Genomic DNA, 13,792 nt, shown 5'->3' on the forward strand with positions numbered 1-13,792 from the left:
ATTAGTAATTTTTAAACAGGGGGTCCTGCATTTTAATTTTGCACCAGGGCCGGCAATTACACAGCCAGTCTTAGATCCATTCAAAGTGTAATGGCAGACCAATGGATTTTAACATAATAGAGTATGAAAAGTTCAAATTCCAAATAACATTTGAGAAACTACCATTTGTCAAGTTTTGGCATACTATCAAAAAGGAATATTCACAATTTTCTGAAAAGAGAAATTTGTGAAAATACTTTTTCCCAGACTACATATTGGTGTAAGGCCAGATCTCTTCAGATACTTTTCAACCAAAACAACGTATCTCAACAGATTAAATGCAGAAGTGAATATGAAAAATCAACTTTCTTCTATTAAGCCAGATATTAAAGAGATCTACAAAAATATAAAACAATGCCACCCTTCTAAATATTTAAAGAAAAAGTTTTCATAAAAATGTTCTTTATATTGACACAAGGATTATTTTAATATTGAAATTTTACAGTTTTAATTTTTATACAATAAATACTGATAAACAAAAGTTCTCTTAGGTCTTTAATTTTTAAGAGACCTGAAACCAAAATGTTTGAGAACTGCTTATTTAAGAGATGTGTGAAAAACACCCTGAAAACAACAGACTCCTACCTCATTTCAATCATCATATCTTCGAGTAACTCTGATGAATCCCTGCTATAGATCCGGATGTAGAATTGACTAGGAGAGATGATATACTCCACAAAGACCCCTACAAGGGAACTGGTGTCTAATGGTGGGAGTCTGAATAATTTCTTGTCACGCACAGCATCTGGTGGGATGTCATGATTTGCCATTGCCAGGTTGAGTTGTGATTTGTCTATTTCCACTTGCTGTAAATTAGGATGAAAAAAAGAAACCATTAAAAATCTCTTGGTGACATTTCAAACCCCATCGGATGGTTCTCAAAGTGTATTTCGTGAATCATCTTTATCAGAATCACTTGGGATATTATAAAAATGCAGATTCTTAGACTCTATCCTAAACTGATTCAGAATGCCTGGGAATGGGGCCCAGAATTAGGCATTTAAAAAAAATTCCCTGGGTGATTCTTACCTATGTTAAAATATAAAAACTACTGCCTTATGACATTAGGTATAGAGTTAAAAAGTGTGTCATACAACTGCCCTATGCAAAATTGAAAATATGATACTTCAAAGATATTGACAATCAAACCTAACTTTAATAGGTTAAATTTCAGACAAGTCTTCCAATCAAAAGCAGGATTTCTCAAATACTCTCATTCTGAAACATTGTTTTCCTCTAGGCCATCAATCGTCCTCCAGAAAATACAGAAAGCTCTCCAAACAAAACTTTTCATCTCACGCCAGTTAGAATGGCAATCATTAGAGTCAGGAGACAACAGATGTTGGAGAGGATGTGGAGAAACAGGAATGCTTTTACACTGTTGGTGGGAGTATAAATTAGTTCAACCATTGTGGAAGACAATGTGGTGATTCCTCAAGGATCTAGAAACAGAAATACCATTTGACCCAGCAATGCCATTATTAGGAATATACCCAAAGGATTTAAAACATTCAACTATAAAGACACATGCACACATTATGTTTACTGCAGCCCTTTTCACAACAGCAAAGACTTGGAACCAACCCAAATGCCCATCCAATGATAGAATGGATAAAGAAAATGTGGCACATATACACCATGGAATACTATGCAGCCATAAAAAGGATGGGTTCATGTCCTTTGCAGAGACAAGAATGAAACTGGAAATCATCATTCTCAGCAAATTAAAACAGGAACAGAAAACCAAACACCACATGTTCTAACTCATAAGTAAGTGTTGAACAATGAGAATACATGGACAAAGGGAGGAGAACAGCATGTCCGGGAACCATTGGGAGGTGGAGGGCTAGGGGAGGGATAGCATCAGGAGAAATACCTAATGTAGATGATGGGTTCATGGGTGCAGCAAAGCACCATGGCATTGTATACCTATGTAACAAACCTGCACATTCTGCACATGTACCCCAGAACTTAGAGTAAAAAAATAATTTTAAAAAAATTGTCCTTCCATGAAAGAAGTCAGGTAGAGAGGGTAGATGGGAAAAAGAACAAGCAATGATTTCTTAATAACAACAAAATAAGTAATGGGAGATAAGAACACAAAAAGGGAGAATTGTGTGTGGAGATGCAATAAAAGAAAAAAACAATAAACGCACCCTATAACTGAGGATGGGTGAGAGGCAACTTGCAGCAGTGTTGAAGCACACTGCCAAAATGGAGCCTCTCAGTTTTCCCTATAAAGCCCCTGTGGGTTTTCAAGACATCACCATGAGAGAGCTGTCAACTATAAAAACCATCAGAAAACTTTAAAATAAGCCTTGAGGAAAAGCAAGTTATATAAAAGACTGAAAACTTGAAAGAATGCTATATGATGTAACTTGAGTACAAAGATATGATCCCTTCTAAGAAATGATATATCAAGAAATAAGACTTTTCTAAAAAGAATTTTGGTTTAAAGAAACATACATTCACTTTGCATAATGCTGCATCTCCAATGCACAGTCTTTAAACCTCACTCACCAGCTGTAAAGGCTTTACCACCACATTAGGCTTCTTGCAAATTTTCTGTTGTGGCTCTTTTTGGTTTTTTGAAGGACAATTCCATGCAGTCTCTTTGACAGTAGCAGTAGACAGTGAATTTCTAGGTGGACTGGAGACATAAGCCTTGGCTTCTATTTTCTTATCTGATTGAACTAAACACAAATTTCTGACTGATGAAACAACTTCATCTGAAATGGCCAATAGAACAGCCTACACATATTTGTTAAAATAGCTGTACAACTGTTACTAAGCACCTTCAACAAACCAGGTGCTAGACAGACAATGATAAATGAGAGATACAAAGCTGTCCTTGCAGACCTTTCAAGTGTGGCAAAATATAAGGGAAGTTCTAATGGGAACAAATCTTAAATTATTTGTGGTGGGGGAGGGAAGCTTGCGATATGATAAAGTTTCTTAAACTTTAGTAAAAGACAATTTTTTTAGCATCTTGATTTTAATTTACTTTTTGTTTAAATTAAACAGTGAACATTCTTTGTTGCTTAACATAGAGTGTATGTAACTACTCGATATTCCATAATACAATCCCCTAATTCTTAAGGAACTTTCAAGTTAATCATGTAAAGTATACCACAAGATGATATAACTACAAGAGATTGGCACATTAAAACAGACTCCAGGCTGGGCATGGTGGCTCATGCCTGTAATCCCAGCACTTTGGGAGGCCAAGGTGGGCAGATCACAAGGTCAGGAATTCGAGATCAGCCTGCCTAGTAAGGTGAAATACCATCTCACTAAAAATACAAAAATCAGCCCGGCATAGTCCCAGCTACTCGGGATGCTGGGGCAGGACAATCGTTTGAACCTGGGAAGCGGAAATTGCAGTGACCCAAGATTGTGCCACTGCACTCCAGCTTGAGCGACACAGCGAGACTCAATCTCAAAAAGAGAAAAAAAGAAAAAAGAGACTCCAGATATACCTACAAACATGATGGTTCCTAAAAAAAAATGAAGACATAAGTACACAAAGATGTAGGTACAAGAATATTTGTCACTGTATCTTTTTTTGTGATTATGAAAAATGGAAATACAATCAGATGTCCACAGTGGTTTTACTTTCTTATGCTATGAAGTGATGCACATTCGTTAGAAACAATACTCCAGGTACCCATACAACACTGTTTTTCAATGTTAGCACAGTACTCAATAAATTACAGGTGATATTCAACACTTTATTATAAAATAGGCTTTGTATTAAATGATTTTGCCCAACTACAGGCTAATGTAAGTGTTCTGAGCACATTTAAGGTAGGCTAGGCCAAGGTATAATGTTCACTAGGTTAGGTATGTTAAATGCATTTTCTTCTTATGATGTGTTTATTGGGACAGAACCCCATGGTAAGTTAAGGAAAATTTGTATTTATATGCTACTGTTTTGTGTAGGAAAAATTATACATGTGATAATTAGCTATATCCTATAGAAGAGGTCCAGAAATATACACACTAAAACTACTAATGCTAGTTACTTCTGTATCGTTGGAATTGTTTAGACAAGCATATGCAGCTTTTGTGATTTAAGAAAAAGGTCTATCTATATCTTACATATTCACTGGAAAAAGTCTGGCAGGCTATATAAACATTCTAACAGCATTATTTTTTAGGGAGGTTAAAATAATAGAAAATGTTCTCTCTTTACTCATCTGTGCTGTTTATATATTTTCAGAATGAACATGAGTTACTTTAATAATCAGAAGAATCAATAAAGGTAGTTACATTTTGGGAAAAAAAACTGTACATCATAACCACTCGTACAAGCTTATGAAAATACACGTACCATACTGCAGTCTAGTTTTGCGAGGTGTTGCCATTGGAGAAACTGGGTAAAAGGTACATGGGATCATACTGTATTATTTCTTACAACTCCAAGTGAATCTAAAATTATCTCAATAAAAACTTCAAAAGAAAAAGAAGCTCCCTGCTCAAAAAAACAAGTGCCCTAAATGCAATATTATCCTGGAGTGGATACAGAAACAGAAAAAGGACATTCTTGGAAAAACTGGTAAAATCAGAACAAAATCTGGAGTTTAGTTACGAGCAATGTACTAATGTTCATTTCTTAGTTTTGATAAATGTATCATGGTAATATATGACCTTAGAAGAAACTGGATGAAAGGTGTACTGGAACTCTGTAATACAGAGTTAATAATTTTTCTGTAACACTAAAATTTTTCTTTGAAAAAATTCAAGTGCTGGGTCCCAGCACATACCCATTTATTCTGCATCTCAAAAAGCTTCTGATGCACAGCCTAAGAACAACTGCATTATCAAATCAATAATTTACAAACTTTATTTCCTTAAGAATAACAAAAAAAACTAGACAAGGAAGAAAGTAAAAATTTTAAATTCAGATTGTTTTAATACAGATTAACCTTATTATAATAAATACCACCAGAAAGGAGGTCATTATATACAAAACATTTCATGGCTAGGCATTTATTTTACGTTTTGTCTTTGTCCTCATAAGGTCAATAAAAATGAGGTTTGCATTGTACTGTGGTTCTACTCACCAGGAGGCAGAGGCTTCTTATCAACATCAAACACTACTAAGTCTTGCTGTCCTTCCCTGAACTCAACATGCAGAATGTCACTAAGAGCTCCAACAAGTTCTGTCACATTTAAGAAGCCCATTTTTTTTGGTGAAAGTTGCTCCTGAAAAATTACCTGTCAGAAAAAAACAGTAATTACATGAATCAGCATTAGATAACAGAAATGTAACATACATAGCTATCCTTGGACAATGCTTTAATTTGAATTTAGCCAAACTAAATCTTTAAGGGTCAATGAACTCAAGTATTACAGAGTAAAGGCTCGCTTCCATAGCAGTATAAAACAAACCAACAAACCAAGTGATCAATTAAGCCTTACCATAAAACTTCTAGGTCAATGTCAAGTTCTTTTTAGAGCATGTGGTAAAGTGAAGCAAAAGTTAGGAGGGGCTTTTCACCTCTCATTTTTAACAATGTCTGAATATAAAGGAAAAGTTTTCTTCATAAAAGAGGACAATGCACAAAATACAACAGTTGTAATAAAATTACTGGTATTTCTCTATTTTCCATTAAAGATAATATTCAGTGCCACTTCTAACATGTAGGAAAATTATTGTTTAAAAATATTTCCTTAAATGTTATTATTTCACCTTAGAAGTTGGAATAAATAAGCAGATATCTATCAGGGTATTTCCCATAGCATACAGTTTGATTTTCTTACCTCAGAAAAGAAGAAGTCATACCAAATAAAGACAGAAGACAATATATACAGGACAGACACATAAAATGCATTCCCCAAACAGAAAACATTTCATGTCTTAAAAGAACCATCTATCATCAGTTATTTTATTCCACAGTCAAAAGCATCACCATTATTTTAGTCTCATTTATATTAACTCTATCTTACATAAATTCTTAAAACATAAAAAATCTATTCCGAAAGTTTAAAGTGAAATGTTCTCCCAAAGCTGCCTTCAGTCTTCATATTTTGCATGTGCTGCAGGTATTATTCTAAGAAAGACAATAAATTCAGTGCATTTATTGTATGTATTATCCTAAGAAATATTGTGATAAATTTGCTTACTTTTGAGACTAAAAAACAAAATCTGCTACATCTAAAGAGACTTTTTTGTTGAGTGACTGCTATCTTCATTCTTTACATGCATTTCATATTGAAAAACTCAGTATATTTTTAGTATATCATGCAAATTATCTTTTTAATACTAATTTTAATGCTTTCAGTGGAAAACCTTCTGATATGTATCCTCATCTCAGCTCTTCAGGTAGTCTTTCATTTGAATTTTAATATATTATTCTCAATCCTTTCGGTTTTTACAGTGAACAAGCTTCAGTTTCCTCAATTTATGCTGTGGATTTATTTTTGAGTTTTATATTGGGTTGTTATCTGACAAATCAGTCATGAAAATGTAAGTTGCCATCTTCCAGCTTTCTCCTCTGCACCATGAGATACAAGCAGATGAGAACACAGTGCTCATCTGGATTTCTCAATCACTTTGACTTGATAGTTATTATTCAGAAATCACATTTTCCTTTAGAATTTATCTGCATTTTGGTAAACTGCAATGATGCTGAATGATCTGATTATTAAAAGGCAGGATGTGAATTTAATCAGGAACTATTTTCAAAATAAACACTTCAGTTAAATTGGCAAAAAACCAACAACAAAAAAACATTCCTCAGTCACGTAGCAATCACTGCCCTGGAAGTAACTATTATTGCCAGTTTCTTGTTATAACGTTCCAGAAATTATCAAAACTCAAACATGCTTCAACATAAGAGATTACATATACTAGATACATCTTGCTTTTTTCAATTACTATATCAGTACATGAAACACAGTTGAGTTTTGCTATCTAATCCTGAGACTCAGTTTCTTTCAAAAGGTTAGTCAATTTATTAATATGTCAGTTATATTTTATCCTAATTCCTTTTTTATGCTTTCTGCTTTATTGGCTCCCAACTATGAGCAATGAAGAAATTGATGGGCTGGGAAAAGTGACTCATGTCTGTTATCCCAGCAGTTTGGGGGGCTGAGGCAGGAGGGACTGCTTGAGGCCAGGAGTTTGAGACCAGCCTGGGCAACATTTTGAGATGCTGCCTCTACAATTTAAAAAAAAAAAAAAAAAAAAAACTTAGCTGGGCATGACGGCATGTGCCCGCAACCCCAGTTAATTGGGAGGCTGAGGCTGCAGTGAGCTATGCTATGATTGCACCACTGCACTCCAGCCTGGGCAACAGTGAGACACTGCCTTAAAAAAAAAAAAAGAAAGAAATTGATAAATTTCTACTCCCACCCTCCTTATTTTCCTTCCAGCTTCAACCAAACTTGAATTATCCTTTTTTTAAGAGTTTAGAGTTATGCTTTCAAATATGTATATCCTGTTTATATGATTTTGTTTCCTCAAAGACTGACAATCTTATAGTACAAACATTTCCTGAAAATTAGCATAATGGAAGTCCCCCCAGGCTTGATGAGATTCATTTTGATCTCTTTGGCAATACTGTAAGTGATGCTGTGTTCCAAAGAGGGCCACTCCACTGTCTTCTAGCATTGCTTCTAATGAGAGGTCAGTCATTATTTGTATCACTATTCTCCTGTATGAAGTGTGTTATTTTTCCTCTGGCTGTTTTCAGAATTTTCTACTTTTATTTGGTTTTCTGCATTTTTACTATGATGTGTCTATGTAAGGTTTTCTCTGTATTATTTGTTTGAGGTTTTCTGGGCTTCTTAGATTTATAAACTTCTTTCACAAGATTTGGAAAATATAGGGCCATTCTTTTTTCAAATATATTTCTGCTGCGCTTTCTTGGGACTCCAATTATATTAATAGATATAATAAACCATTTGGTATTATTCCACAGGCCTCAGGTCTCTCAAGTTCTGTTTTGCTTCTCTGTTCTTCAAACTGGATAATTTCTATTGATCTGTCTTAAAGTTTACTAAAGCCTTCTTCTGCCATTTCCAATTTGTTCTTAGTGAATTTTTTTACTTCAGATATTTTAAGTCATGAAAATCACTTGGTTTTTATAGTTTCTTTTTCTGCAATAAAATATCTTACCTGCTTATTTACTCTGAATACATATTCCTTTATATCCTCAATAAGGTTATAAGAGTTACTTTAAAACCTTTTTTGCTAACTTCTACATCTGCATCATCTCAGAGACAGTTTCCATGGATCACCTTCTCTTTATCAAGGGATCCCATTTTCTTGCTTCTTATTACATCTAGTAATTTTGGTTTGTATCCCAGGCATCATGATAAGATGTATTGTAGAGATTCTGGAATCCTTTGCCCTCCTTTGGAGAGTATTGTTTTTGATTTGTTTGACTGAATTTAACCCAAAATCTGCCAACCTGTGATGGGCAACAGAAATATCTTCAGTTCTTTTACCCTTAAACGAACAGAGGCGGCCGGGCGCAGTGGCTCACTCCTGTAATCCCAGCACTTTGGGAGGCCGAGGCGGGTGGATCACTAGATCAAGAGATCGAGACCATCCTGGTCAACATGGTGAAACCCCGTCTCTACTAAGAATACAAAAAATTAGCTGGGCATGGTGGCGCGTGCCTGTGATCCCAGCTACTCAGGAGGCTGAGGCAGGAGAATTGCCTGAACCCAGGAGGCGGAGGTTGCAGTGAGCCGAGATTGCGCCATTGCACTCCAGCCTGGGTAACAAGAGCAAAACTCCGTCTCCAAAAAAAAAAAAAAAAAAAAAAAAAAAGAACAGAGGCTGCTCTATGTGTACCCCAAGCATGTGCAGTTCAAAGGTCAGCAGAGATATGATATGAGCAGAGCTTACATGCCAGGCATTGTACCAAGTGCCTTATTTTTAAGTCATTTAAACTTCACAAAACTCTATAACTAACATATTGAACATATCTTGAACTAACATATTGTCTATAAGATAGCACATGGAAGTATGTATCTTAACCATTATGCTACACTATCTTGCAATATCTATTTTTTTTTACCTGTAAATATACTATAGTTTTCATGGCATAGTAAAGAGTTAGGATTCTGAAGCCAGACTGCCCAGGTTCAAATCTTGTCTCCACCTATTACTGGAAGTCTAATGCTTATGTAAGTTACTTTTCTGTGCCTCTATTTGTTGTGAAAACAAAATGAACATATGCCCATATGAAAGATGCTCCAGATAGAGCACACACCTAATACACATATAGGACTTATCTTTTTAAAAATTGGATATATGGCATTATCTGAATTATTCTGCAACTTGACTTTTTTTCACTCAACATTATGGTTTTAAAAATGATCCATGTTGTAGATTTATTTTATTCTATTACATACAAGCCCATCGTATAAATGTCAGTCTCTATTTACCCATTATCCTGCTGATGACGATTTGTCTCTCATTTGTTCCTATGCTGTGCTGTGCACTTCTTTACATGTCTTCATGTATACATGTGCAAGAGTTTCTCTAGAGTGCATATGTAAAGTGGAACTACTGGATGCCTGAGGGTGCATATCTTCAACTTTACTTGATAATGAAAACTGCTCTCTAAAAGCGTTTTGTCCCACAAGCAGTATATGAGGTATTCTGCTTCTCTGCATTCCCACTGACACTGGTATAATATTGTCAGACATTAATAAGATAGTCTTATTCTAAATAATAACAGTAAGTAGTAACAATATCCTTCCTATGCATAATCAAGTACTTGTTAAAGATCATATTCTCAACTCTCATAATAAAGATACTAAAATACAAAACAAAATGTTTCTGTTTTAGAACATAGACCTGGAGAATCCAAGGAATAACCACAAAATTTCCATCTTTCACAAGAAATATAAGCCATAAAAAAAATCAGGGTTGGGGAGAAACAAAACACTTACCTCATACTCTCCAAGCAGTTTAGAAATAAACAAACCCTCTGGGAACTTAGATACAACCTAATAAATAAAAAGTGAAATACAATATAGACACAATTGAAATGCTGAGTGACAAAATATTAAATTATATAAACAAATAACAAACACAAAAGTAACATTATTAAATGAATTTTAGTCATATTACATTGTTTTTTTTTAAAAAATGTTTCCAGTTTTAAAAAACATTATAACAAAAGAGACTGTGATTTCGAACATTTCCAGAGTTGAGAAACCATTATTACACGATATTGCAATGCCACAACTCTCCAGAAATTCCCGTACTTCTTTAAGCCAACACATTTAGCTTAGCTCACATAAAATATTCTATAGCACAACTTCAAGCATTTTAATTGTTAGAAAAGAAATGCAATGAACACTAGAGAAAACTTAGGAAATTAAAGTTAAGCAAAAATAAAAGGTCCACAGACAGCATTATCCATATGTACATAAAGAATCTGTATTTAATATTAAAATAAGGTCAATATTTCTATAACCAGCTTTTAAATATCACACTAAAGATATCTCTCCCTGTCAGTAAAAACAGAAACATTTTTACTGGCCACAGATTTTTCAAAATATTAAAAACACCTAAATTTATTTGATTCTCTATTTTGTTTCTTATTTTTCATGACAAATATTGGAATGATTAACCTCATGCTTGAGTTCAATGATTTTTAGGACAACATCCTGAAAGATTTACCCTATTCCAATACAGTATAAAAATCTTTGTTTTCTTAATTTTTCCAGATATACCTTATATAGAACTCTAATTCAAGCTTTGGAAAAATAAAAAGTAAAAATTATTTCAAAATCCTGTGACCCAGAGGCAGCCATTACTGCATTCAGAGAAACATCTTTTCAGAAACTCCTATGTGTGCACATATGTTATTCATAATTTTATATGAAAGAACAATTCTAAACACGTCATTCTATAAAACCTGTTTTTAAAGTCCAAAACATGTCAAGGAGAAACTTCCATATAAACTGAGACACACATGAACTTTCTCATAAGCTACATGACATTCCCTAGTTTAGAGAATATCCACTACTGATATGTAACTAATCCTTTGAAATGAATGCCTAATTTTTCTCTAATTTTTGGTACCATAAAAAAAAGGTTGTATTTACTCTTGTAATCCCAGGGCTTTGGGAGGCTGAGGCAGGAGAATCTCTAAGGCCAGGAATTCAAGACAGGCCTGGGAAACATAGCAAGACCTTGTCTCTATAAAACTTTTAAAATTAGCTGGGTGTGGTGGCATGTACCTGTAGTCCCCGCTACTCGGGAGGCTGATGTGAGAGGATTCCTTGAGCCCAGGAGTTGGTGGTGCAGTGAGCTATGATTGTACCACAGCATTCTAGCCTGGGTGACAGAGTAAGACCTTGTCTCTTAAAAAAAAAAGTCATATTGAACGTCCTTTAACAAGTATTTGTTGCATACTTGCTCAAGTGTCTAAACAAACAAACAAACAAACAAAAACACAGGGCCTAAACACATCAAGGTTTTTGCATCTCTCATAGTAAAATCATGACAGTTGAAATGGAATAATATAAGGCAGTACAAGCTGTAATAGAACCTGGATTACTCAAATCAGGATTAACAGCTCCCACCAAAAATTTAAGTGTACGTAACTCTTTGGCTCAATACATAACACCAAAGAGTTTTCACTTACTAGTAAGGCAAAACAAATAAGAGCAACAACATGAACAGGCAATGCATGTAAAAAATATATGTGACCACTAAGCATATGAAAAGATGCTTAATGTAAAAATCAAAAGATATAAACCAAAACAACATGATTGGATAGTAACACCTGTCAGTGGGAGTATTGTTGGGAAAATCAGCAAAGGAGAAAGGACTTACAGAGTGCCTACATAAATTGGTTATGAGTAACATATAAACAAGGAACAACAAACCACGGAAGGCCAAAGGAGGCCTCTGAGGAGGAAGGCCTCTTCATGCCTCAGTGCAGGGTGATCTAGGCTCTGTTACCATAAACGTGCTCAAGGACATAAAACCCCTTTGTAGCACTATGACACAGGCAGACTTGTAGGCTCCTTGTAAGGCCTGAGTTCCACCAGCTGCACATAGATAAGTTAAAGATAACCACATGTTCTCATTTTGTGAAACTCCCAAACTGCCACTGTTATCAATCCTTAGCATGACATACCAGTTCCGGCTCACTGATTCACTCCACCATCACTCCACCCTTACCCTATGGATCAAAGTGATTGTAACCAATAAATAGAGTAGATGATCAGAGCTTGGGGCCTTCACTGCCTTCACTGCCAGAGAAATAAAGTGATGACCCCCTGGTCCCACTATCTCTTTTAATCTGTCTTCTTCTCATTCCTTTGTCGCCACCAAACTCAGGGTATCCACAAGTGATGTAGGGCTGGATCCCTACATTCTGGTGCTAAATGTGGGGGCTCACGGATCCTTATGTTCTGGCACCCAATGTGTAGGGCTCATGGATTCCCTACATTCTGGCACACCAACGTATGGGCCTCATGGATTCCCAACAGTATAAATTTGTTCAAACATTTTAGAGGGCAATTTAGTAATATTTATAATCAAAACATAAGATACCTCTGACTAGCAATTCTTCTAGAAAAATGTCCATGGACATTATCTGGAGCACTTTTTTCATAGCCAGAGATAAAAATACCAAAACTTTAATTAATCATGGATCTCTACATGAAACAGAGTGCATCAACATAATGGAATACCACACCCTGGAATAATATTTAGTGGACATGTTATTAAATTGGTATTGGGAAAGATCTTGAACTGTTTGTCAACAGTGATCTGTGGGGATGAAGGAAAGAAGGTAAGGAAGAGAGGACTCCTGGAAGAACTTACCTGCTAAATAGTTATATGTTAATTTTTATTTTTAAGATGAAGTCTCACTCTGTCACCCAGGCAGGAGTACCACAATCTCAGCTCACTGCAACCTCTGCCTCCCCAGTTCAAATGATTCTCCTGCCTCAGTCTCCTGAGTAGCTAGGATTATAGGCACCCGCCACTACACCAGCTAATTTTTTATATTTTTAGTAGTGAGAGGGTTTTACCATGTTAGCCAGGTTGGTCTGGAACTCCTGACCTCGTGATTCGCTTGCCTCAGCCTCCCAAACTGCTGGGATTACAGGCATGGGCCACTAAGCCTGGCCTACGTTAAAAATTTTTAGAGTATGTATTTTGTTTCTTATTCTTAAAAAATTGTCACTTAGTTTGCAGTATATGAGAAAAGATTAGATGTAAATATAAAACTAATACTTGCAGGCAAACTCAACCACAAATGATACATATATTTATAAATCAATTATTGTTTCCCAGAAACAGAAAGTACTCACAAATTTTATCTTATGTTTTAGTTCTGGACTGATAGTTCCTCCAGGTCCAATTTGTGCAATAACTGATTTGAATGTGTTCTCCAGCTATGAAAAAAGAAAAAAAACATCAAGTCACAGTCCCCCTGCCCAAAGTACAGTCAAAGGTAGATCTAAACAATATGTAAAGAAAAAAATCTATAAAAGGAGATGTACTGCAATTAAATAGACAAAATACTGTTCTTTAGAGGAACTGTAATATTTCATACCATATAAAACACACTTAAGAGTAGATAACCATTATGAAACTAAATGCTGAGGAATCTTCCGGGCTAACATTCTCTAACAATTATTCTAGAGTCTATTACTCAATCCGATACTCTTACTCAGAAAGAACTTTTGTTACCTTTTTCTACTTATAAATTTTCTACTTATAAAAGTATTTCATATTTATTAAAAACATACTCAATGAATG

At 35.1% G+C, this 13,792-nt stretch overlaps 1 protein-coding gene across 15 annotated transcripts in view; it reads right to left on the reverse strand.

Annotated features, from left to right (window-relative positions):
* TDRD5 (tudor domain containing 5) overlaps positions 1–13,792 on the reverse strand; it is a 96,834-nt gene that overhangs the window by 45,844 nt on the left and 37,198 nt on the right. For all 15 annotated transcript variants that reach the window (XM_035279257.3, XM_078356216.1, XM_078356215.1 and 12 more), the window contains 5 exons: positions 13,342–13,425; positions 9,955–10,011; positions 5,106–5,259; positions 2,560–2,732; positions 625–845 (listed from right to left, as the gene is read on the reverse strand). In XM_035279257.3, coding sequence (XP_035135148.2) covers positions 625–845; positions 2,560–2,732; positions 5,106–5,259; positions 9,955–10,011; positions 13,342–13,425 — 689 coding nt within the window. The remainder of the gene's footprint in view (positions 1–624; positions 846–2,559; positions 2,733–5,105; positions 5,260–9,954; positions 10,012–13,341; positions 13,426–13,792) is intronic.

This window comes from Callithrix jacchus, chromosome 18 (assembly GCF_049354715.1).
Source record: "Callithrix jacchus isolate 240 chromosome 18, calJac240_pri, whole genome shotgun sequence".
NCBI classification, from domain to species: Eukaryota; Metazoa; Chordata; class Mammalia; order Primates; family Cebidae; genus Callithrix; species Callithrix jacchus.